At 43.8% G+C, this 24,693-nt stretch overlaps 1 protein-coding gene across 1 annotated transcript in view; it reads left to right on the top strand.

Annotated features, from left to right (window-relative positions):
* Ect2l (epithelial cell transforming 2 like) overlaps positions 1–24,693 on the top strand; it is an 83,118-nt gene extending 58,425 nt beyond the window's left edge. The window contains exons 12-22 of the mRNA XM_037200338.1: positions 384–487; positions 3,722–3,847; positions 8,802–8,888; positions 11,125–11,339; positions 12,308–12,455; positions 13,638–13,711; positions 13,807–13,963; positions 15,194–15,259; positions 16,923–17,011; positions 22,092–22,264; positions 23,867–24,693. Of these exons, the coding sequence (XP_037056233.1) occupies positions 384–487; positions 3,722–3,847; positions 8,802–8,888; positions 11,125–11,339; positions 12,308–12,455; positions 13,638–13,711; positions 13,807–13,963; positions 15,194–15,259; positions 16,923–17,011; positions 22,092–22,264; positions 23,867–23,991 (1,364 nt within the window). The 3' untranslated portion in view covers positions 23,992–24,693. The remainder of the gene's footprint in view (positions 1–383; positions 488–3,721; positions 3,848–8,801; positions 8,889–11,124; positions 11,340–12,307; positions 12,456–13,637; positions 13,712–13,806; positions 13,964–15,193; positions 15,260–16,922; positions 17,012–22,091; positions 22,265–23,866) is intronic.

The raw sequence follows: 24,693 nt of genomic DNA, 5'->3' as shown, positions 1-24,693 counted from the left end.
TCGATATTAAAATATTAAAAAATGATAGATACCATTGTATGCAAACTACTTTCTGTGAATTTAAAGTGTTTACATTTGAACACAAGGGGAGGGCAAATGGGAGAATGTACTTTGGATCGAACATCTGACATACAAGGTTCCATTCATACTTTCTCTTAGTATTGTCTAATTCTTAGACTCCATTTCGGCGTCAGTTTTGCCACATTGAAATCGCTCCGACTCATGCCCCATTGTATACCAGAGCTTCTCACGGCAATCATAAAAATGTGGTGCTGTTCCTTGCATTGCTGTCCACTAAAAAACCTAACTGTGATGACTGTTTTCTTTACCACCACATGTCTTGCATGAATTAAGTACAGTGTGTTATGTGCCTGACATTTCAGGGCAACTTATGTTTGACGCTCTGAGTATGGCCAGCATTCTACAGAACCAAGATGCTGCACAGACTCTGGCCGATGGGCTGACGGAGTTGTCAAAAGAAGGCTCTGTAAGTGTTTTTGCTGAAGAAAGAAAACAGGACAGGTTTCAGCACAAATAAATCCCTAGTTTACATGTGTTACCTTATACCAGTTTATTGCTCTGGGACACAGATCCTCAGAGAAATTATATCAGTTTATGAAAGCAGACACAGAGAGATTCTGGACTCACGATGTGATTTACTAAGGGTATAAAACAGAGAAGCAGGAGACCTCCTGGGTTATTTAAAGTCTATTAATTTGTGTGCTGTTTTCTGTCTCGTGCCTAATTTCAGTCAGAAGAAAGTTCTAATTTCGTTCGCTCATGGCCTTATATGTTAGAAAACTTGTAGTCTATATAAACGTCATACAGCAGCATGAGCCGGGGAACCACAACACGTGAAAACGGATACAATGTGATGATGGGCAAAGGGGTTTAGACAAGGAAGGGTAGCCAAGGAAACCAAAAGAAAAACAGGCGAGGCAGCACTGGGGGGCTCGGGATACTTGGCGGGTCTCCAGAAGCATTTGTGTTATCATGGCATCTCGGAGAGTCTACCAGGAAAGGCAGCGTACATTTCAGAAGACTATAAGAGGTTAGTTGGCCGGGGAGCTAGCAAAGTGTCTTCCTAAGTGTGAGGACCCGAGTTTGACCCCAGAACCTATGTGCCAGAAAGTGAGGGGTGGTGGCAGATGCCTGTAATCCAAGTGCTGGGGAGGGAGAAATAGGTGGATCCCTGGAGCTCTCTGGCCAGCCATCATTACTCATTGGTGAGTTCCAGACCAATGAGAAAACTTCTTTAATATAAAAAGTGGACAGTCCTCTGGCTTACACACACACACACACACACACACACACACACACACACACACACACACACAAGGTCAGTCCATAGGCTCCCTTTCTCACAGCCTCAAGGATAACTGTGAAGCTGAGGGAATGAACAGACATTGTGTGGGGCGGGGGGAAGTCAGAATAAAAGAGGAAGAAGCCATGATTGGTGCATTCCCAGGACTGTGCAGGATCTTTACTCTTCAAGGACCGACTCCCTCCTCCTGTGGTGATTCTACCATTCCCACGTGATCTCTGCACACATTCCCTCCCCTTGCTGCTGTTTGCCTGCTCTGGTTTCCCTTGGTTTTCTGGGGACAGCACCAGATAGCTGCAGGCTTAGATACACTATATGGACCCACTCTTAGCCATGGACTTCCTGCCATAGAGTCAGCTCAGGGGTACTCCAACCCGACACCCAGTGAGTCAAGGCCTTGACAAGTTTCTCTGTTGAACTGATCATGGATATTTAGTGACCCAAAGGCCTGGAAAGATCTGTAGCTGTTTAAGTTTCTCCGGTCCCACCCAGCCCTGTGGTCCCATAGCTGCTTATAAAATAATCACTCAGAGGCTTAATATTAATTTTAATTTCAAATTATATGGCCTGTGGGTCAGGCTTCTTGCTAGCTAGCTCTTATAACTTAACTCAACCCATTTCTATTCATCTATATGTTGCCAAGTGGCCATGGCGGACAGGTCTGCTGGCATCTTGTTGCTCCTTCAGTGATGGGTTGTCATCTCTTGTGTTCAGTTTGAATGTACCACCTTACCTTATCCTGCCCTGCCATAGGCCAATGCGGCTTTATTTATCAACCAATCAAAACAACACATATTCACAGCATACAGAAAGATATCCCACAGCAAAGATCCTGCACTTTCTCTCAAACACCAATTGGCTAAACATGTTTGGTGGAGGAAAAACCATAGATGGCATAATTTTGATGAGGCTTCAACCTACAGTGTGAGAAGGAAGCAGACTCCATGGTGTGTTCACAGTGCTGCTACCTGTGTCTCTCCGAGGCTTGCTTCCCTCCTGAAAGACCACAAGATCCATGCTGGTCTTTTCCTCGCCGAGCCAAGGGTTGTTGTAAGCCAATTTGAGTCTAAAGATCTTGAGAGATTCTTCCTCAAGAACTTGTATTGTGGAAAAAAGCTGAGCATTAAGAGTATATCTGTTTACCAGAATATGGGATGATGAGAAATTTACTAATATTAGTTGAATAACAATTACTCTGTTTTCCAGTCGTATGATTTAAGCAGAGAGCTGAAAAGTCTGCTAAAAATGTGTCCTCTCTTTTTCATGTATCCATGTATATAGTGCACATGTGGGCATTGGTGTGTGTGTGTGTGTGTGTGTGTGTGTGTGTGTGTGTGTGTGTGTGTGTTGTAGAATACTATTTTAAGTAGACAAAGATGTGTTCCATTTGTTTATGCTGTGGAATATTACTTTAATTATGTAAAGGTATGTTACTTTTAATTATGTAAAGATGTATTATATTAGTTTCAGCTTGCCTGCCTAAGGCACCTGATTGGTCTAATAAAGAGCTGAACAGCCAATAGGTAGTCAGAGAAACAATAGGCAGGGCTGGCAGGAAGAGAGAATGAATCATAGGAGAAATCTAGGCTCTAGAGGAAAGAAGGAGGAGAAGAGAATGAGAGACATGCCTGGGCCAGAAGCCAGGGAGCGCCAGCCAGCAGACACTAGAAGCAGTGAAATAAGATATACAGAAAGTTTGGGCCAGGCGGTGACGGCACACACCTTAAATCCCAGCACTCGGGAGGCAGAGCCAGGCGGATCTCTGTGAGTTCGAGGCCAGCCTGGGCTACCAAGTGAGTTGCAGGAAAGGTGCAAAGCTACACAGAGAAACCCTGTCTCGAAAAACCAAAAAAAAAAAAGATATACAGAAAGAAAGTAAAAAGCCCCCGAGGCAAAAGGTAGATAAAGAGAAACAGGTTAATTTAAAAGAGTTAGTCAGAAAAGAGCCAAGCTAAGGCTAAGCATTCAAAACTAATGAGTCACTGTGTCACGATTTGGGAGCTGCTTGGTGGCCCCAAAGAAAAAGCCTGGTACATGTGTGTGACGTGTGGCGTCTATGTGTGTCTGTGGGGCAGAGGTTGGCATCAGGTGTTTCCTTGATCACTTCCTGCCTCATGTTTTGAGACAGGGGCACTCACGAACCCTGCAGCTCACTGATTCCGTTAGGCCGGCTGGCCAGTGAGTTCTGGGGCTCCATCTGAGCACTTCCCCAGGGTTACAGGTATGTAACACCAGAGCCCAGTTTTCCCTTGGTACTGGGATCAGAACTCAGGCCCTCAAGGTCACACAGGCCCTTACCAAATGAACCCAGCCCATGCTCTCTTTTCTGTCGTATATTTAATATGTCAGATGGAAGTTTTAAATATGATTTTTTGGGGGGTGGGGTTCATTTCTCAGGACAAACCTCTGGAATTTTTGTCATATTTCCTACTGAAGAAATCTAGTAAAAGGAGCGAGGAATTTGAAGGAAATGATATCCTGATAGAACGTGACGTAAACGTAACACCGGATCCACTCAGGAAGGTAAAAGTTGGTGTTGTGTATTCTCATGTCATGGTGCTTCTCTATAAAGCAAGGCTCCTAGCCGGGCAGTGGTGGCGCACACCTTTAGTCCCAGCACTCGGGAGGCAGAGGCAGGTGGGTCTTTGTGAGTTCGAGGCCAGCCTGGGCTACCAAGTGAGTTCCAGGAAAGGCGCAAAGCTACACAGAGAAACCCTGTCTCGAAAAACCAAAAAAAAAAAAAAAAAAAAAAAGCAAGGGATTCTCCTGAAGGACGATGGTTTTCCTGGAAAGCTTCCAGCTGCCAATTGTTTCAGAAGATCACTGTCACGGACTATTGTTAAATGGGGTGTTTCGTGGTACTTACCATGAGTGGCGTTTCAGCCACGTCAGAGCACAGCTCCTTGGCTGACTGGAGAGCTGTGTTTTTACTGCAGGTGACCTGCAAATTTGCATTTTGCTTCACCACTTACTCAGCTGAGTCCTCACTGAGGTAACTTGAAAGAAAAAAAAAAATCGCAGACTAAGACCCTTTGTGTTGTGTGTGAAACTAAGACAGGGCGCACGCCTTTAATCCCAGCACTTGGGAGGCAGAAGCAGGTGGACCTCTGTGAGTTCGAGGCCAGCCTGGTCTATGTATCAAGTTCCAGGCCAGCCAGGGCTGGATGATGAGACTGTCAAAAAACCAAACAAACGAAAAAGAGAATTCCTTTTTTCCTCTTCCTCCTCTTCCTCTTCTTCATCCTCTTCCCTTTTCTGAGATAAGGTCTCCTGTATCCCAGGCTGACTTTGAATTCACCATGGAGCCGAGGAAGACCTTGAACTCCTGCTCTTCCTGCCTCTTACTTCTTGGCTTCTGGGATCACAGGTGTGTGCCACTGTGCTAGGCTTTTTTTTTGAGACAGGGTTTCTCTGTGTAGCTTTGCGCCTTTCCTGGAACTTGCTTTGGAGACCAGGCTGGCCTCGAACTCACAGAGATCCGCCTGTCTCTGCCTCCCAAGTGCTGGGATTAAAGTCGTGAGCCACCACTGCCCGGCTTGTGTTAGGCTTTTGAAGAGCTGAGATCAAGCCCTGGGTTTCATAAATGATAGGAGAAGACAGGCTACAGAAGACCTGCTCCTTTTTCAGTTGAGATTCAAATTTATAAAAGAAAAAAGGTTGAAGCTAATCCTTCACAAGAGAATAAATTTTCCAGTGCTTGATTCAGACCCCCACACTCTTGGCTACACGAAATAATCAGAATTCATTGTCATTCACAGAACTGATTTATTACATGGAGAAAAAGTGGCATTACACAACCACTTATACCCAGGGAAAAGATATTTGAGGGCTTAGGACGCTGTCATCCAATGCAAAGTCCCCATCTAGACTGTTCATATGTATAGACTTCTGAGTTACCCCAGCAGGTGAATCACCTGCTGCCCTATTCACACTGAAATTCATTAGTGCATCCCTAGAGCACAGCACAGGGCAGGACCCAGGAGATCTGCTGGACATTTCCCTTTGCTATGTACCCTGCTAGACCACCCAGAAAGGGGCTATCTCCACACATTAGGGCTTAGTTTTAAAACTATAGGTATTTGTTTAGAAGAGCTCATAAGCCCACAGTTACAAGAATGGAAATAATGATATCTCTCAGATGGAAGCTCTGAAGGGTTTGTGCAAGCAATAAGGGCTTGTCTATCAAGTCCAGATCTCTTCTGCCTGCCTGTCTGTCTGTCTGTCTGTCTGATATTCATCCATCCATCCATCCATCCACCCATCCACCCACCCACCCACCCATCTTAATCATTACTCTGAATCTGAAATGTCCCCACAGGTTCTTGTTTCAAGTGTTTAGTTCCAGCGTGTGGTACCATTTAGAAGTCTTTGGGAATCTGCCTGGTGAAAGTTGGTTACTAGTGTCAGGCCCTAGAAGGTTATATACCTGGTTCTAGTCCATGCCATGTGGATAAGTTATCACCTCCTGCTCCAGTGGCCATCGTCGGAGATGAGTCACCCTGCCCTTTCCATCACAACAGACTGAGATCCTCCGAAACTGTGAGCCACAGTAAATCCCTTCTCCATTAAGTTGCTTCTGTTGGATGTCCTGTCACAGTAATAGGACAGTAACCAATGAGTTCACTATTCTGTCTCCTCATCTTGCTGTCCAAGCAGTCCTTACTCTGGGCTGCTGTGTGCCTGCATGGCTTTCTGTAGTATTTATACTAACACTGTGAAATCATGGAGATGAGTGACAATAATAAACGTGCCCAGATTCCTTCAAGGGCGTGCCCCCCCCATGACCCAATGTCCTTTTGCTAGGCCCCACCCCCCAATGGTGCTACAGGGCAGCGACTAAGCCCTCAACGCATGGTCTTTGAGGGACATCTGAGAACTAAGCAATAGTGAGTGGTTTTCCACGTTAGAGCACCTGCCTTATCTGAGAGGTGGCAGTCTAATTCTGCAGGGTTTCAGCTGTCCTAATTTCGAGACAGCGTGAGTTTGATTCTCACTTTACATCTGCAGTTGCTTTCTCCTGCAGAGCCACTGGTGTCTCCAAGGAGTTGACAAAGTGATGGTTTCCTGGCTATAAATAACTAGTGCTGTAATTTATTTTAAAACGAAGAGCGTTCTACTCACAGGGACATTCTAAATTGTTTTTTTTTTTCTTTTTTTCTCAAAATTCAAAGGCCCCCTCCCTCCCCAAGCCAAAAGTCTAAACATATACCAGGCTGGCATGAGACAACCATACATGGGAAGGAAGAGCAGAGAGTCCCTGGAGCAGACAGGCATTGTAGTGGTATAGACTGCAAACCAGGAAGAGAGCCGAGGATGGATGTTGCTCAGGGACCACCTCCTGTGCCAAAGTTTGTGCCCGCTATAAACTGTTGACATGATTGCTCCATGGTGTAGTTAAGGGGAAGGTTTTTATTGTAGATATGAGAGAGAGAACAGCTAGAGCAGAGCAGAGTGAGAGAGCAAGAAAGAGAGAGAGAGCGAGAGAGAGCGAGAGAGAGAGAGAGAGAGAGAGCGAGAGCGAGAGAGAGAGAGAGAGAGAGAGAGAGAGAGAGAGAGAGAGAGAGAGAGAGAGAGAGAATGAGAATGAGAATGAGAATGAGAATGAGAATGAGAATGAGAATAGCAGGGTTATAAGGAAAATGAGTTGCCGAGGGAGGGAACCCATGTGCTGGAGGGAGTTTAGTACAGGAGGAGGTGAGAAAATCTAGGGTGCTAGCCTGGGTTTTGAAATGTGAAACAGGCACTTGTGATACTGCCGGAGCCTGGAGGCCAGCATGTGCTTTGATATGCTAATAGGCACCACAGGTAGCTGTTTGTCCCTTCTGATAGAGGTAACTGGAAATGACTCCTTTTTGTAGATGAGAACCAGTTTCACAAGCTCCTGAGGAATTCTGGTTTTATCTAACAGCCAGAAATCCTCCTATAGTTCAGGTTGAGTCCATTTCTGGATATTTGGACTGATTTTTGGAGTTTGGGGAATTGAAGTTGTCTTTGGACCTGACAGCTGCCCTATGAAACCACACAGTAACAGAATACACTCATTTTCTCCCGGTAAAGTAAAAGGAGTCTTGGTTGAAAACTGATGTTTCTAGCCAGGCCTGATGGTGCATGCCTGTAATCCTAGTATTGAGGAGGTGCTAGAAGGGTCAGGAGTTCAAGGTCAGCCTTAGCTAGAGAGCAAATCTAGAGAGGTCTGGGGTACTGGGAACTCTGTCTCAAGGAAACAAGACAAGCAAATCCTCAAACAAGGTGATGTTTGTCCTCCAACCTCTTCCAGGGATAGCAGGGGATCTCCACTAAGAGTTTTAGCTTTGAGTAGTGAAAGCAGCAGTCTTCTGACAGGAACATGGGGCTATTGTTCTGTTGCTAGAGGGGACCCTGGGGTGCTGCTCAGGGAACCAGGGGACTTTTTAATTCTGATGCACTAATTTACAGACAGGCTGCAAGGTATGATAAAGAGAGAGAAAAAGCCATATTTAAATGCGAAAACAGACAAATCTTGGAAGAGTATGTGAACTGTTTTATGACACTTTATCATGAGTTGAAAAAGGGTGAATTTTATAAAGTGTTAGAGCCTGTTCTTTCTAGCATCTTCAAAGTGAGATAAGCCACTTCCCAGCAGCTGTGAAGGGAAAAAGCAGCATTTAGGCCAAGCCCACTGCCAGGAGTGTGGAGATGCTTTAACCTTGAGAGGAGCCCTGAAGGGCAGGACCCCCACCCTACCTTTCAGGGAAGAAGCTAGAATTTAGTTTTTAGGTATAGTAGCTCAAAGGAGGCTAAAGGCTGTTTATATTTTTAAATTTTGTACACACAAAATTGTACCTGTGTACATGTGTGGAGACCAGAGTGGTATTTTCTATTGTTCTCTATCCATCCATCCATCCATCCATCCATCCATCCACCCACCCACCCACCCACCCATCTTTATTGAGGCAGGGTCTCTTCACTGAGCCTGGAGCTTGCTGTTCTAGAAAGATTAGCTGACCAGCAACCCCCAGCGACCCTCCTAGTTCTTCCTCCTAAGGCTGGGCTTACATGTGTACACGTGGGCACTTTTACCTACTGAACCAGCTCCTAAGCCCCTAAGGCAGTGGTTCTCAGCCTTCCTAACATTGTGACCCTTAAATACAGCTCCTCATGCTGTGGTGACTCCCAACCATACAATTATTTCATGGCTACTTCATAACTGTCATTTTGCTATTATGAAACATGAGGTAAGTATCTGGCATGCAGGATATCTGATGTGACCCTCCCCAAAGGAGTTTAGAACCACTACCCTAAAGGCTGTTATTAAAAACATAAATCTTAGTTTAAGAGAGGCACCGCATTTGTCAAGCGCTTAATTCAGTGCCTAGGGACCCTGGGATGAGAACTGAAGGCAGATGCCTTCCCAAGGCTCGTGTGGGCAGAGTACTGAATGGGCTTTCAGGGACCCCAGGACCCACCCCCAAGTAACCAAGTTCCATTTCCTCTTCAGGAAAGAAGTGCTGTAGAAGACAGTTCTCAGGACACAAAGTCAAGTCCAAGCCAAAGCGACCTGAACATGGAGCTGCTGGTTAAGCTGGTAAGCCACCTATTACCAACTAGGATCTTATCAGTGTTGCCACTGACAGGGAAGTCATTATTTATCATGGTTAGTTCTTTGTTTTCCTTGGAAACAGTCCTTAAAGAGAGGAACAACCAACCGACTACTTAATTGAACTGGAGGAAAAGATCGATTTTTCTTTTCTCCTGTAACTGTGCTATAGACTCAGAGGTTGATTCAAAGGATGGAGACGTGGCATCTGGGAGAAAGCCAATCTATATGTGACCCATGATTTTCCATGACTAAGGACATCATTTAACAAAAGGATACACGGGTGTGAAGATTTGCAGTTTTTAATTGGCCCACCAACTTACAGGCTAACTTCAAAAGTTTACTCTTAATGTGTTTATTTGATTATTCTTTATCAATAAATAAACTTGGGAGTCAGATATGGGGTAAGAACCTGAATGACCAGAGAAACAGTGAAGAATCTACCAATGACCTTCTCTCTTGTTCCTCCATCCAAAAAGGCCGAATCCTTTCTAAGCCCTGCCCTACAACTTCCTGACTTTCACTGTCCTCAGTCCTCGAAAACTTCTATGGTTAATTTTGGTCAGCTAGTTGCTAGCTCCACCCTCTGATTCAAAGGAAGCTTTATTGTCAGAATGCGATCAAAATATCACACAACATACTCTAGTCAATATATAGGAAGTGCTCTGCCCTGGGCTGAAGGACAGCATTTAGAGGGGGATGTCAGCCATGCAGAGACTGTTCCAGTTGCCAAAATGCACAGCATGCATGTATTATTTGGGAATATTCAACATGGCTTCACATTTGTTTACATTTCTTTTTCCAAAGACTCCAAAGATGTTAGTATCGACAGTTTTACAGATGAACACCTGAGTTAGAAAACCTAAGTGACTTTACCTAAGGTTAGACTCTCAGAGAGAAAAAAACATGTGTGAGTTCTGCAGCCTTGAGCTTGGACTTAGGGATTTTTAGAGCGCCTTCACACCTAGGGAGGGTCCAGGGCAGGCCTTTCCCTTAGGACATGGTTTCTCACTCTCCCTACTGACCAGTTTCTAGAAATCAGCTGGGAAACTCATCACAAACAGATGGTAGCAACCACCACAGCCTTCTGGCATTGGAGGTTACACGCCTGTTCTACCATACCTGGCTAGGATTAGTATTTTTTAATTGTTTTTGGCCATGCTAGGACTTGAATCCAGAGTCACTCTATACAAGTGCTCTATTGGTGGGTTGTATCCTCGGCTCTTTTTTTTTTTTTTTTTTTTAAATTTGGTTTTTCGAGACAGGGTTTCTCTGTGTAGCTTTGCGCCTTTCCTGGAACTCACTTGGTAGCCCAGGCTGGCCTCGAACTCACAGAAATCCGCCTGGCTCTGCCTCCCGAGTGCTGGGATTAAAGGCGTGCGCCACCACCGCCCGGCTTGTTTGTTTGTTTTTGAGACCGGGGTTTGTGATATGGCCCAGGCTGGCTTTTAATTCACAATCCTCTTGCCTCATGAGAACTCCCAAGGTATGTGTACCCATGTCTTGCCTAAGTTTTTTTTTTTTTTTTTTTTTAAGAAATTTAATTCTACTTGGAGACAGAAGAATTGTATGGAAAAGCATTTGACCTTGGAGGTTGCGGTCTAGGATCAGAGCCTGATGGTTTAGGCTCACATGTAGTTTGCCTAGCATGTACAGGACTGGGTTCAATCCCCAGGGCCAGAAAAACAAGTCTTTTGTTTTCTAGTGATAAGTGAAAAAAAAAAAAAGAGCTCTAAAATTGTCCGATAGAACAGGTGTGTAAGGACTTCTATGCTGTTCTATTAACAGAGGGGGCATAAAATCACTTTCGGATCAGAAAGGTAGGAGCTGAATGAACGTTCCTGCCACTCCCAGAGGAAGGGTGATTTTACAGGGGCATTCCCCACTCTATCTGATGTCGACCAAGACATCTTTGGCTACGTGTGGGGATGGAGGAAATAAGCTTGTGCATACAGTGGGCACTTCATGTTCCGTTCCTTATGCTATCGCAGTGGATGAGAGAGAAAGAGCCGAAGACACTCAAGAGTGGGTAGGCCACCACCGGGTGTCTGTCTCAGCTCACTAAGCTGCTGGGTGGCTTCTAGATCTACACCACTGCCACCTTCCCTTAAGATGATCCCTCTTTTGGGGCTTGCCTCTTCCTCCTCTTCAGGCATCTTGCTATGGGCCCTTGCTGAGGGCCTCAGTCATTACGTTTCTCCTGAATTCCTGACATTTTCTACAGGAGAGAAAGCTAACGATGAACTCAGTAGAGAAACGAACCCAAGTTGTGAGGGAGCTTGTACAGAGCGAGAGACGGTATGTGCAGATGCTGGGAATCGTGAGGGATGTGTACGCCAGGCCCCTGAGGGCAGCGCTCTCCTCAAACAGAGCCATTCTGAGTGCTGCCAACACACACATCATTTTCTCTGATATTCTACGCATCCTAGATCTCAACAGGTAAACCCTAAAGATGGATTCTTTAAAATGTGGGAAGAGCACATTTTGACTCAAAAGTCCCACTGTGGCTCAGCCATTCTCTGTCTTCCTGGGGACCCCATCGCCTGGAAGAGCAGAGAGTCAGTCTCCTTTGCATGTTACTTGACGGCTCCCACCAGCAGTGATGGCTTCCAGTTCGACCCCTGCCCCAGGTCACAAGTGCAAGAAAGAGTTCAATGCCGAGGCAGACTGTAATCAACAGATGGCTCACACAAAAGTCCATGGGAAAGAGTCAACAACGTCTAACTGAATAACAGGACAGGAATGCAAGGAGTCAATGGGAATAGGGAAATCTGCTTTTCCATTATGGGTTTCCTATATGTATCAAGAGAATGAGAAGAACAGTGGTTTCTACATGTAGCAGGGTTAAGAGAGCCAAGTGCTGGTCTTAGTCAATGTCTACAGATCTGGAGAGAGAGTTCTTCACCTCTCTGGGCCCAGCGCCTACCCAGTTACAAGGCTGACGAGACCTCTTTCAGTTTTCATGGCCTAGAATGGCTGAGAAGGGTCACCTTGGATCTGTAGAGTATGTGGGCTGTATGCAAGTTATGGCTGTATACAAATTAAAGGTTAAAGGCCAAGGCCTTGAAGCCTTTGAAGGCTCCATTCTCTTCAGAGGACTGTGAGAGTGTCCACAGCTCTGGCTCTCAGAGGGTGGGACATTTAGAAGTGGTTCTATTGTAGGAAGCTGGGGTCTGACAAAAAAATTAATGTAAAACATGGGATCTTAGACAGCCAACCTCCTCCCTTACTGCCCAGCTCCCCCATCCTGTCAAATTCCAACTTCTCTGTGGTGAAGCACTCAATTGGTGAAAATCAAGTCCTACCACAAAACACTAGGCAGAAAAGCCTATACCAATGAATTCATTGCTTATGTTTGGAAGCTCTCACAGGCTCCTATCTCTAGATACAATCTTCTCGTGTTGTAGAGAATTTCTAGATAACCTAAGAGACAGACTACAGGAATGGAGCCCAGCCCACTGTGTGGGAGAAATATTCATAAAGTTTGGAAGGCAGTTGAACACTTATACCAATTTCTTCAACAACTATCCAGTGGTTCTGAAAACCATCGAGAAGGTAAGTGGCAGTTACCTCCACGCTAACACTGTACAACGCAAAAGACTGAGGTAAATGGGGAGGGGTGCTTCTCAGCTGCTCCCTCTGAGGTCTCCTCCCATATACTTGGAGCTTCTTGAGGACAAGGACCTTGACATAGAGGCCAACACAGCGGTGGGCACACAGCAGTGCTCAGGAACTGATAGTTGACCTGTAGCAATCTTCATATACACTGCCAAATTTTCATGCATTCCAGCCACTTAGTGACAGGACATTGAACAAGTTGGAGCAAGATTGTGAGCTCTGAATACTCTGCTGCTGCAACGTCAGGGGAAAGGGCACACAAGGTTGGTTCAATGGACACCTTGACCATGACTTTTGACCTTGAGGACAAGAATTAGAGCAATGAGTGGCATCAGAAACAAACTGGTGGCAAAACCTGTACAGCCATGGCCAATACTGATACCTTCTTCATTAGCATGAGGAGTACATACAGCTGCTCAATACATTTAGCTATGGTGGCTATTATTATTCCAACACCACCAAATCTTTTTAAGTCCTTTAGTTGTTTGCAGGTATAAATGGCCTTATTTCTACAATATTTGGGGGGCTTGAAATCAGCAAATCTTGGACTCAGACATTAGCAATATTGACATCTTTTAGACGTGTACACACTGAATGGAAGGACAGAGTTTCACAAGTATACTCGTGGTGATAAATGAGTGCATTTGACATGGACATTAAGAATAGTGGAATATTTTTGTAGTATCCCTCTGGAAAACATGACTGACAGCAGCAGCATTAAAGGCGACTACCGGTGATTACAGAAATTAAGTTGGATTTATTGCATAGCAGACCCTTTATGGGTGGGATTCCGTTCCCTCACTGTGAGTTTCCATTCATTTTATAGATGAGAAAGTCGGGTAACTTGACAAGTCACCTACTCAATTTATTCTAGTTATAGTCCAATCCTATCTTAATTATAAATCTCTATTGATCAAGTTAATGGGTATGGGTAGATCTGCGGCATAATTAAAATACTGGAGTTAATATATTGGAACACACGAATAGTACTACTGATACTTAGATTAGATGGAGATGCTCCTGTCTTGCCTTGATGTTCCATAGATCATCACTTGCTGGTAGAACCCAAGGCTTTAGAGCTTTCTGACAAAGATTTGACATGTAATTCTCACCTTGTAGTGCAGAGAAATGACCCCAGCATTCCGAGCTTTCTTGAAGAGGCATGATAAGACCATCGTTACCAGAATGCTGAGGTGAGTTTCCAGGGAGAGCACAGCTGGGCACTCAAGGGCAGATTCTCCATGATCAAAAGTGCTAACCAGGGCACCCTACCCTATGCCCTGTACAGCCTGCCAGAGCTGCTTCTGTACCCATCCCAGAGATTTGGAGAATATATTCACCTGCTCTACGCTCTGAGACTCCATACTCCTGCAGGACACACAGACCGTGGGGACCTGACCACTGCAATTGATCAAATCAAGAAATATGAAGACTACATAGAGCAGGTGGGTTGCTGATATTCATGTGTACCCTTCAGAATGTTTCTGTGCTCTTGTGGTGGTTTCATTTGGAAGACCCTGGATGTCCTCTTTCCCCCTTTTAAAGTTAAATCTAGAGTCCTATTTCACAATTTTGGACATAAAATGCATCTATTCCAAGCCAAACAGGGTGAGACAATGTTTCCAGAAAACTGTATGGTCACAGTGCTCCTCGCACACTTGGTTTTAAAGAGGGTCTAATGTGTCCTGGATTAGCTTGAACTTGATATGTAGCCAAGGATCACACTGAACTTCTGATCTTCCTATCTCCTTCATTTCTGGAGTTCTGGGATTACAGACATTCCCCAGTAATCATAGGCAATGTACTGTTGGGCTCAAACCCAGGGCTTTGTGCATACTAGGAAAGCACTCTGTTGTAGCTGAAGCTATCCTGTTCCTGCCCAGCTTCCATGGCCCTCAGACCCAAGTAAACACACAGAGACTTATATTATTTACAAACTATATGGCCTAATGGCTCAGGCTTCTTGCTAGCTGTTCTTATATCTTAAATTAACCCATTTCTATTAATCTATACCTTGCTACGTGGCTCGTGGCTTACCGGTACTTTACATCCTGCTGCCTCAGCCTTCCTGTTCCCAGAATTCTCCTCTCTTTGTCCCGCCTATACTTCCTGCCTGGCCACTGGCCAATCAGTATTTTATTTATCAATCATCCACAGCACTCTGTCACCTGAGTCACAGCCCCAGCACCACCTCTTCTAGTGTGAAAGTATATAAAACTTGGATTTGTATAGATAAGAAAAAAGCCAAAATGTAAAATGTTTTGCTTCCAATTTTTTTTTTTTTTTTTTTTTTTTTTTTTTTGAGACAGGGTTTCTCTGTGTAGTTTTGGTGCCTTTCCTGGATCTTGCTCTGTAGACAAGGCTGGTCTCCAACTCACAGAGATCCGCCTGGCTCTGCCTCCCAAGTGCTGGGATTAAAGGCGTGTGCCACCACCACCTGGCCAAAGTTTGTTTTTAAGATATCAAGTCACTTTATTGACTCAGTAACTAAAGCACTCATTATTCCCTATATACTGTGTAAGCATATCATACCCTGACATGATTTTTTCTGTTATTAAAACACTGGGTCCAGAAAATTGGTATTTTTATAAAGTCCCAAACTCTTTACCAGCTGTCACAAAATATTAATAAGAATGTCATGTCCTTTGTTTGCCTAATATAACCTTGTGTTCTAGATAAAGGAAAACATCAACATGAAAGAGCAGCTGTCCGATGTACAGACGATCATCTCGGGGTGCCCTGTACGTACACTGATGTTTTTGCTGCATCTCACACTCATGAGTATAGCCTTGTCACTGGCAAGAAGAGACATGCAGATCCTGCGGCGGCTAAGTTTTGTGGGACGCTGTTTACTGCCAAGCACTGCAGGCTTCCACGTTACTAACGTATCCCTGTTATCTGCGTTAGACAACTCGTATGTGAGTTGGGCCCTATCCCATGGTTGGGATCTTCCAAGGTTGTAAGTAGCTCCTTGTTTGGTGGTACTCTGATCATGACTCCCTGTGAGTTGAGCACGGCACGGTCATGTACCCTGTTTGGCTTGGAATAGATGCATTTTATGTCCAAAATTGTGAAACAGGACTCTCCCTCAGCACTAGAGTTAAAGATGCCTGCCTGTGGTCTCCCTGGTGCTTTACATACGTGCTGGAGACTTGAACTCAAGTCCGCATGCCTTTGGAACAAGAGCTCTTCAACACTGAGGCATCTCCACAGCCCCTGACCTAATTTTTAAAGGGCTAATAGCACTTATCCAGTGAAGTAGGAAAGGAAGACAGTTTCAGAGAAGAAAGCGTATCCTCAAAGAGCAATGGCAAGGGGGTACATTATTAAAGAATGGAGAGTATGTATGGTGGGCGTCATGGGTGGTAGGGGAGTCAGAAGATGAAGGCGAACAGACAGGTTTACAGAGGGATAGATGGCTAACGGGTTCCAGAGTGTGGACGTCTTAGGTGCTCTGAACCTTGCACCAAGGACTTTATCAGTCAGACAGAGATCGTGTAAAACACATGACCGTGCTCTGGCCATGGGGATGCCTTCTCAGTGTGCACAGAAACCCCAAAGATAAGAATTGCTGGGGCTAGCTGGCTGCCAGTACAGTTCCAGGTTTCCCAAGAGACCTTGTCTGAAGGGAAGAGGACAGAGAGCAATAGAGCAGGACAACAGTTGTCCTTCTGCCCTTTGTGTATGCTCACACACATTTAAAATGAGATCAGTCATGATCTTATCTAAGTCTCCTTGGTGTTCCATATCCCTATGGACAGCCCTGTCATATGGCCCTGCACCCACCCATTCAGACTGGGCGCCCCACCATGTGTGAGCTTTGCCTTGTTTTCTGGTGTCTAACATTCAGCAGGAGCTTGGGATAGATGACGAATGAAAGTATTAATTAACTGGAGGTACTTTTACTTGGTCAAATTGGAGAAGCAGGAGCAAGTAGTTTTGTCCTAATTTCTTTCTTCATGTTTTGGTACGGAAAGAACAGTGCGATTAATTGGACTGCAAAAGTATGATTCTTAGAACTCACAGAACTTCATCTTTGGGGTTTCTGTGCACACTGAGAAGGCATCCCCATGGCCAGAGCAATGCATGGGCTTATGTCTCAATGCTACTAATCATCTGCCCCCCTTTCTCAACAGTCCTTTTATCCCCTCCCTAACTTTGTTTTTTGACAGTAGGAAAAGTGTCAAAGAAAATATCTCGAAAGCTTTAAAAAAAAACTGACAGCCTCAAATATTGCTTTGTCACTTTGGTTTGCTAAAGGAAGCTTGTATTATAAAGTAAGAAAAGACAGGTTTTTCTATGACTGCACTAAGTTCTAGTCAACATCTGCCTGCTCTGGGATGTACAACAGTTCTACACTAATGGGATTTCAAATGATCGTACATCCTACTTTTTATTTTATAGACCCTATCAGGAGTAAACAGATACCTGATTAGGATCCAAGACATAGTTCAACTTCATTGCTGTGGGGAAACAATGGACTTCTCTTTAAGGTGAGCAGCAGTTGGCCGAGGCTACGGACACCTTCAAAGCAGAAATTGTCTTGCTCATTGCTCACCCCTGGCACTCAGTACAATGCTTGACCCTGTGTGCAGTCAAGAGAACCTTTGTATTGAATCAAAGTCACACGCATATGCCTACAGGTGATGTACGGCACTTTATCATTTTGTTTGCATTCTAGATGGTAGAATGAGAAAACAGTGTCTGCCAAGACTATAAATTCCATAGCAGACCTCAAGTTTCCTAATGAGATCAGAGCCAATTATTGTGGGAGCTCACACCAATGTTCTGCTAAAAAGCAATAGAATCATTTTATTATCCTTAGATACCTGATCAAGTTAACACTGAAAATGACTTTACCATATTTACTTTTCATAATGCTCAGAGAAGTGTGGGAACAGGTGGAAAGATGCCAAAGGCTATAAATTAGTCTTCCTGTTGCTCTTTCAGAACAAGAATGGACAAGTTTTTCTATGAAGGTCCTAAGAATAAATATTTAGAATTTGCTGGCTAAATGAGCTCTATGGCAATGACCTTTTCTGATGTATCAGAGACAGCTACACAATAGTGCTCTATTCATAAACAGTACCATTATATAAATGAACAGCTGTGGCTATGTGCCAATAAAACTTTATTTACAAAACAGGTGATAGACCATAGTTTCCTGATCCTAGCCTTAGGAAATGGTCAATGTTTTCAGTCTTGAGGGCAAAGGCAAATTATTCAACACATAATTTTATTTCAATGATTATGTCAGCAAACTAGATCAAAAGGTGCCAGGGCAGTGGGGTAGATGGGTCACTCCTTTCACCTCCATCTCCACCTGGAAGATCTCGAATGAAAATCAAAGGCCATGAGAAGACTGAGTTCGATCCCCATGACTGACAGTGGAAGGAGAGAACTGACCTCTGCAGTTTTCCTCTGACCTTCCCACATGCTCTGTGGCACACCCCTCTCCCCGCACAAGGAAATCAATGTAAACAGAGAGAGAAAAAGCAAATCACAACAGTGTCTTTTGCCTCACGGACTTAGCATTCTTGTTTTTTGTTGCAATGTTAGTTGGTAGCGATGGTTAAGAGCTGCAGGAGTGGGAAGCAGCTGCCTTCTGACCCCACAAGTCTAAAGGAGCTGGCTTGGTGGGGACATGCTAGCTGATCAAGGCTGGATTACTCTATGTATTGCTTCTTGAACAGTCAGTCTTCAGGTCTTCACGTAACTACTGGCAACATGGTCCCTTAATTTTGGTTTGAGAAACTGTCCATTATGTTTGAAGAAAAATTTTGCTGGCTATGGCATTTTAGGTTGTTGGCGATTTTTCTTTCAGGATTTTACACCATTCTTTTGCTTGGTCAGTTTTGAAGAGAAGCCCACAGCAGTTCTTATCCTTGTTCATCTAGATTTTTGTTGTTCTTTGTAGTCAAGTTTGTCCTTGAGTTTCTGATGGAGTGGTGCCTTATGCCTAAGTGTAGAGATTTAGGCTGTTTGTTTTTGGAGCTTTCTGGGACTGTGGTTTGCATGTATCTCTGTGGGGATAGACACATGAGTTTGGGTGTACAGAGGTCAGATAAGGGTGTTGGATCCCCGGGAGCTGGAGTCACAGGCAGTGATGGGCCATGGTGTGGGTGGTGGGAAGTGAACTCATGTCCTCTGGAAGAACAGCAGACAACCACTGAGACATCTCTCCATCCTCTAAGCAAACTGACTTGGAGGATTTCTCCTGTTCTTCTCTCTCTTCCTTACCTGGTATTCCCATGACATGTATGTTTTGTTTTTCAATTGGCCTTTTGTTTAGATATTCTCTTCTCTCCATCCTCAGTCTGTTCCTGTTTCTCAGTTTAAGACTTTTCTCCTCACACACAGTCCAGCTTGCCACTCCTAACTCAGCTGTCTCCCCATCCGCCCACCAAAGGGATTCTTTGTTACAATTTATTTATTTTCCCCATTTCCTTTGACTTTGTAGGAGTTTCTATTACTCTATTACCCACTTTTCTTCTGCTTTGTCCACTTTTTTCCCTTTTAGATTTCTTAACATATTAACCATGGTTAAATTCCTAATTTGAATGTTTCAAAATCTCTGCCGTATCCAACTGTGGTTCTGAGGCTTGCTTGTCCTCTCCTCTCTGCCTTTTGCCTCTCAGCACTCAACACTTACCGAAAGCTAGAAAAACATGGACAAACATAAACAGGCCTTTTGGGTGTGCGGTTTCATGCCCCCCACCTAGGCTAGGCTTATTGTTGTTACAGTGAAGGGCTGCCATTTCCCCTCATGGCCTTGTTTTGTCCAGGCCTAGTCTTAAAGACTCCTAAAAATAAAGGATATTCTGAGTGTTCTGCCTGCCTGCATGCATGCGGACCACGTGTGTGCCTGGTGTCCATGGAAGCTAGAAGAGGGTGTCAGATCCTCTAGGAACTGGAGTTACAGGAGCTACATGTGGATGCTGGGAACCAAATCCAGGTCCTCTGTAATAGTAAGCGCTCCTAACTACTGAACCATCTTTCCACCCCAAGACCCCTTCCACATCGTCTGAGCCTTGTGTTTTTGTCTACTGTATTTATACGGTTGTCCTACTGGTGCGGTAGAAAGATGTGAGAGCAGGGGCACATTCTGTAGTTCTCTCGTCACTGTGGCCCAGGCTGGTCTCTAACTTGTGGATGTCCTCCTGCCTCAGCTCTCCCAAGGACTGGGATTACATACAGGTGGGCTCCACTCCTCTAAGTGATAGGAAGGCTGTGGGGATTGGAGTGAATATGAAGCCCCTTTTCCCAGGCTGCTAAAAGAACCCTATGGGGGCAGGCTTTTGTTAAAGACCTTGCTAAGAACTCTGGGGTCATATTTCTGAATGGCCACGCCTGCCACCCTTGTCCCCCAGTCAAGAAAGAGTGTCTTCTCAGCTCAGTGACAGTCTGGTGGGTTCCTGGAGTGGGAGGCAGACCATTGCCTAAAATACTGGCTGCTCATTACGTCAGCATTACAGGTGGTGGGATTACTTGATTTGCTCGTTGGGAGAACTTGGAGAGCTCGTGGTGACTTTGTCAAGGGACTTGTTAGAGCACCTCGGGGTGAATGCCGGTCAGACACTTGTACAGAGCTCCTCCCCCACTGTCCTTGAGTGGCCACACTCCGTTAGTGTGCAGCTCTCTCCTTTCTCTGAGCCTCACCGGTTACACAAGGACGCTCGCCACTCCTGTCACTCAACCTTGTCCATTCTAAGGGGAAGTCCACCATTTTAGTACACAAGCAAGCATGTTTCAATGGCATTTCTTCATAGCACCCTGTAAGCTTCTTTCCTATCATAAAGCCATTTTTTTAAATTTTTCTAAACTTACATATAGAAAAAAAGAATTGTTCTTAACAGCTATGTGGTAAAACCTTTCCCCATGCCCCAGGAAACAACATGGTAGAGTTCTTTATCTAGCGAAAGCGCCCTTTTCCTACATGTGGTTGATCAATCACCCTTTCTGGCTTTCTCTCTCCTTTCCTCCTAGTTCTACCCTATCATTTTGAGAGTACCTCATCAACTTGATTTAATAGAAGTAAATGTGAAGCAACCCACTCACAGCAGCACAAATCATAACCACAGAAAGGAGGAAATGTCTACATGCAAGAGCTGACTCTAGTGCTGGATGACCTCTACGTTTTTATTTACCTGTATACCCAAGCATCGAAAGTGAGCCTAAAGTGTTCGCTACCTGAAATTTCCGAACTCCGATCCAGTCTCTGGTCCAGCTCTTAGGCACAGATGTAACTAAAATGACTTAAATGTCCTACTTCTCAAAGCCTGGCTGGATCTGTGGAACTGGAGTCACTAGAGGCTTACCAGAAATGTACAGACCCCAATATGCATAGAAAGTCCAATATGACAAAATCCCGGTAACTCAGGTCAGCATATGTATGTGTGTATAGGTGTGTGTGTGTGTATACATATATATACATACATATATATATATACACATATACACACACACACACATATATATATATATATATCAGTCATTACAAAGTGAATTATAATGAACTACATCAAGTTTTGTACACAATATAGAACTCCTTCACAAAAATAAACCATTTGACAAACTGCTTCTCACAGTAAACCCTGACAGCTATAACAGCTCATGTAAAGAATTTGATTATATGCAAAGAATCATCCAGCAACCTGGCTAAAAGCAAAAACCAGCGGGTCATAGATGAGGTCCGAAGCACACCAAAGTCTGCTCTTTGCCTACAGCTGACCATTTTTAGCAATGTCAATAAACACAAAGAACAATTTACTTTTTGTTTTTCATATGGATAAAGCTATTGAGCTACCTCCCTTTCAATTTCTCTCCAAATGGAGTAAGAAATGAATTTCTAACCAATAGTTAAATGGTTCTCCCCCAGGTTTCCAATGGATGCCTGATTTCTAATGGGTCTCCCAGGTTTCCAAAGGATACCTCCACTCACAACATTCCCTTATATTTCCCTACCCGATGTGTCAATCTTAGCTGAAACTAAGCAAACCCGTATGGTTCTCAGTCACCCAATACATGCAGCACACCAGCAAACCTGATGGAAGTTATGAGAAGTAATGACCGACTTCATTTACTAAAGCAGGGAGGAGGGAGGAGTCAATGCTCATTTAGACAAGCAGCTGGGTTCATTCCTCTACGTGCGCCTGCTCCATGTGCACCATGTGTGGCTTGGTGCCGATGGAGGTCAGAAGGCGGCATTGTGTGCCTAGAACTGGGGTCACAATGGCTGTGAACCACCATTTGGTTGCTGGGAATGGAACCTCAGTCCTCAACAGCAACACATGCTCTTAATCTGAGCTATCTTTCCAGTCCTCACTGTTCATGTTTTTCACATTATGAAATACTTGTCTAATGGATGAGATCAAATAATTCTATCAGGTACCTTGATGGCCTACATTATTGGTCTGAGAGAAGATGCAGGACCACTTTACCAAGGATTCCATGAATTACCCAAAAGGTCTGTAGTGGAATAAGGTCTTAATCATAGGTGTATCAATTTAAAGATGGTTAACTGATCAACAAGATGCATACCCATGAAAATAGCTCTTCTCTCCACTCTAACAGGCTCTATGAAGAGACCCGAGACCTCAGCCTCTTCCTCTTCAATGATGCACTGCTTGTTACCAGCCGGAGCACATCTCATACTCCATTTGAAAGGACTTCTAAAACAACCTACCAGTTCATTGCATCAGTGGCCCTTCCCAGGATACTCGTAGAAGACATTCCAGACTCCAAATGTATGTATTTTCTTTCATGAGAAAAGCTATCTCATACCAAACTCATTAACTATAAAAATATCCAAGTAGGGAAAAGGCTGGAGCAACTGGCTAGTTTGTAAACAATTACCAATACTAAGATTTCATTAACTTGCCCCTGAAGAAACAAAAGTTGGCAATATCAGAAACGTACCTTGGACAACAGAAACCAACTTTTAGTCACAGAGGTAGGAAAGGGCCACATCATCCTGAGGGCTTCTGTGAAACTGTCTTATACTTTCTGAAGACGCTACAGGCTTGAGCTGCTATTTTAGGTATCTGTCTGTCTACCTACCTACCTATCATCCATCCATCTATCCATCCATCCATCCATTTATCACCATTAGTGGCACTACTGGAGATAGACTACCTACCTACCTGCTTACCTACCTACCTACCTGTCCGTCCGTCCGTCCGTCCGTCCGTCCATCCATCCATCCACCCCTCCCAATTAGTGGCACTACTGCAGATAGAATCTAGAGCTTCATATATGCTAAGCAAGTACCCCACAGAGCTACAGTCCCAGCCCTCTATCATTTTTCCCATTCTGCTAGGAGTAAGTCGTTATTCCAGACTTGAGTGTCCTTTTCTTCCTTAAATTAGCAGTTAGCTAGTTCCTCTCTAAAAGAGCCAGTGTTTACAAAGTGTGCTTAGTAACTAAACATCGGTTTGCAACTCCAATAAAAACAGCATGTCATTAAAGAACGCAACTGAAACGGGTGGTGCTTATTTTTAATGTTGCATACTGTACCTCCTCTATTTCTCAAGTGTCACACGATCTGTCTCTTTCCTACATTTCTGTTAGGACAGGTAACTGGAAGGTAACATAACTGCAATACTTGCCCCGTGTGTGGACAGGCCCTCAGCTTAAAGCAGGAACCAAGACCTTACTTACGTCTTTGACTCCTGAGTCTGCTCCGCCTTTAACCACTGAGTACGGTTACTACCGGGCACTTTTCTTTTCTTCAGTTCCCTCCCACTGCCATCTTCAGCTGCGCTTACACAAGGGCACAGGCACCAAGACCACACTTGGCTGTGCCATTCATGCTAAGGCAATTCCAAGTCTGGCCTCTCCACAGCCACCGGGAAAGAGCTTTTACGGATTCCAGTTCTTTCTAGAGGCACTGAAACAAGGGGTTACAGGGCTTCACTATCATCTGGTTTCAAAATAACTGACAAATAATGATAGAGATAGGATTTTTAATGATGTTTCAATTCTGCTTAGAAGACAATCTTCTAAATTATATGTGTACTCACTCGAATTCTTGACTATAGGCTAATTCTAAGATTAGCCAGTCAAGTTTTGAACTTAAAACATTTTTTGATTATTGCTTTTGAAAATTAAACTTTAGTGTAGCTCAAGTGCTCAGTATTGCTTAGCCATGAAGAAAACCTTGCCATATGTGAGATCACTGATGAACACAGAGAACATTATGTTTAAGTGAAGTAAACTAAGTAGGTAAAAAGAAAGATGTTCTTTAATCAGGCAATGGTGAATTACGTAACTATAAATACAGTCAAAATCAGTAAGCGGTATACTTTCAATAGATGAAAAAAAATAATGTATCTCAAATGTTTTCACAGATGTCAAGAATGCATTCATTCTTCAAGGTCCAAAACGTGAATGGATCTGTGCTACTGAGGTGGCGGATGATAAATTCCTTTGGTTGTCTATACTCCAAACTGCAATCAGAAGCAGTATGAAGTAAGACTAGGTTCAAAACAGACAAGAAGGTTCTTGGAAATTCATATGCCATGTTTTTTGCTTCAGAACATCTAGTGAGAAACAGGGATCAGTCATGGATGCTGAGGAGATGGATGAGCTAGGACCATCTGTGAGGTTCCTTTCAACTTTTAAAATGTATGATTAAACTATGTGGGGTGTCTAAGAACAAGTCTAAAATTTTGAACCACATCTTTCGGTAGCTACTGCTCGTAAGCATTATTTAAAACAATTTGACATGATGAGCAATGAGAAAAAACGTGTAGGATTTTAAAAATGAGTAGTGAAAAATCAGAATGAACGTTTCTTTTATGAGCATTCTAGAATAATACTTGAATTTTGGGATTCACCAATCAACTTTTTTCATGAAGCAATTAATAATTTTAAGGATATGTCTGAGAAACAGAAATAGCAGCTTTCTTAAGCACACTGTCAAACAATGTGAATGTGCCTCTTTTAAAGGCATTAGAATATGCCATTTCAAAGTACTAAAAAGTTTGGCGAGTTTTGTTTGTTTTCTATAATTCTTACTTTTTGCTTTAAGATCAATTCTTGGATCTTCCAAATAACCTTAAAAAATTTTTTTAAACAATACTATTAGAAATGCAGTGGTGGGAAAATGTAATTTTTAAGTACCAAAAATGAATGAATGGGACTGGAGATAGAGCTCATTGGTTAAAAGCACTGG

The sequence above is a fragment of the Peromyscus leucopus genome, chromosome 8a (assembly GCF_004664715.2).
Source record: "Peromyscus leucopus breed LL Stock chromosome 8a, UCI_PerLeu_2.1, whole genome shotgun sequence".
NCBI lineage: Eukaryota > Metazoa > Chordata > Mammalia > Rodentia > Cricetidae > Peromyscus > Peromyscus leucopus.
The sequence above is the reverse complement of the archived record's forward strand: the minus strand, read 5'-3'. Positions and strand labels throughout refer to the sequence as shown.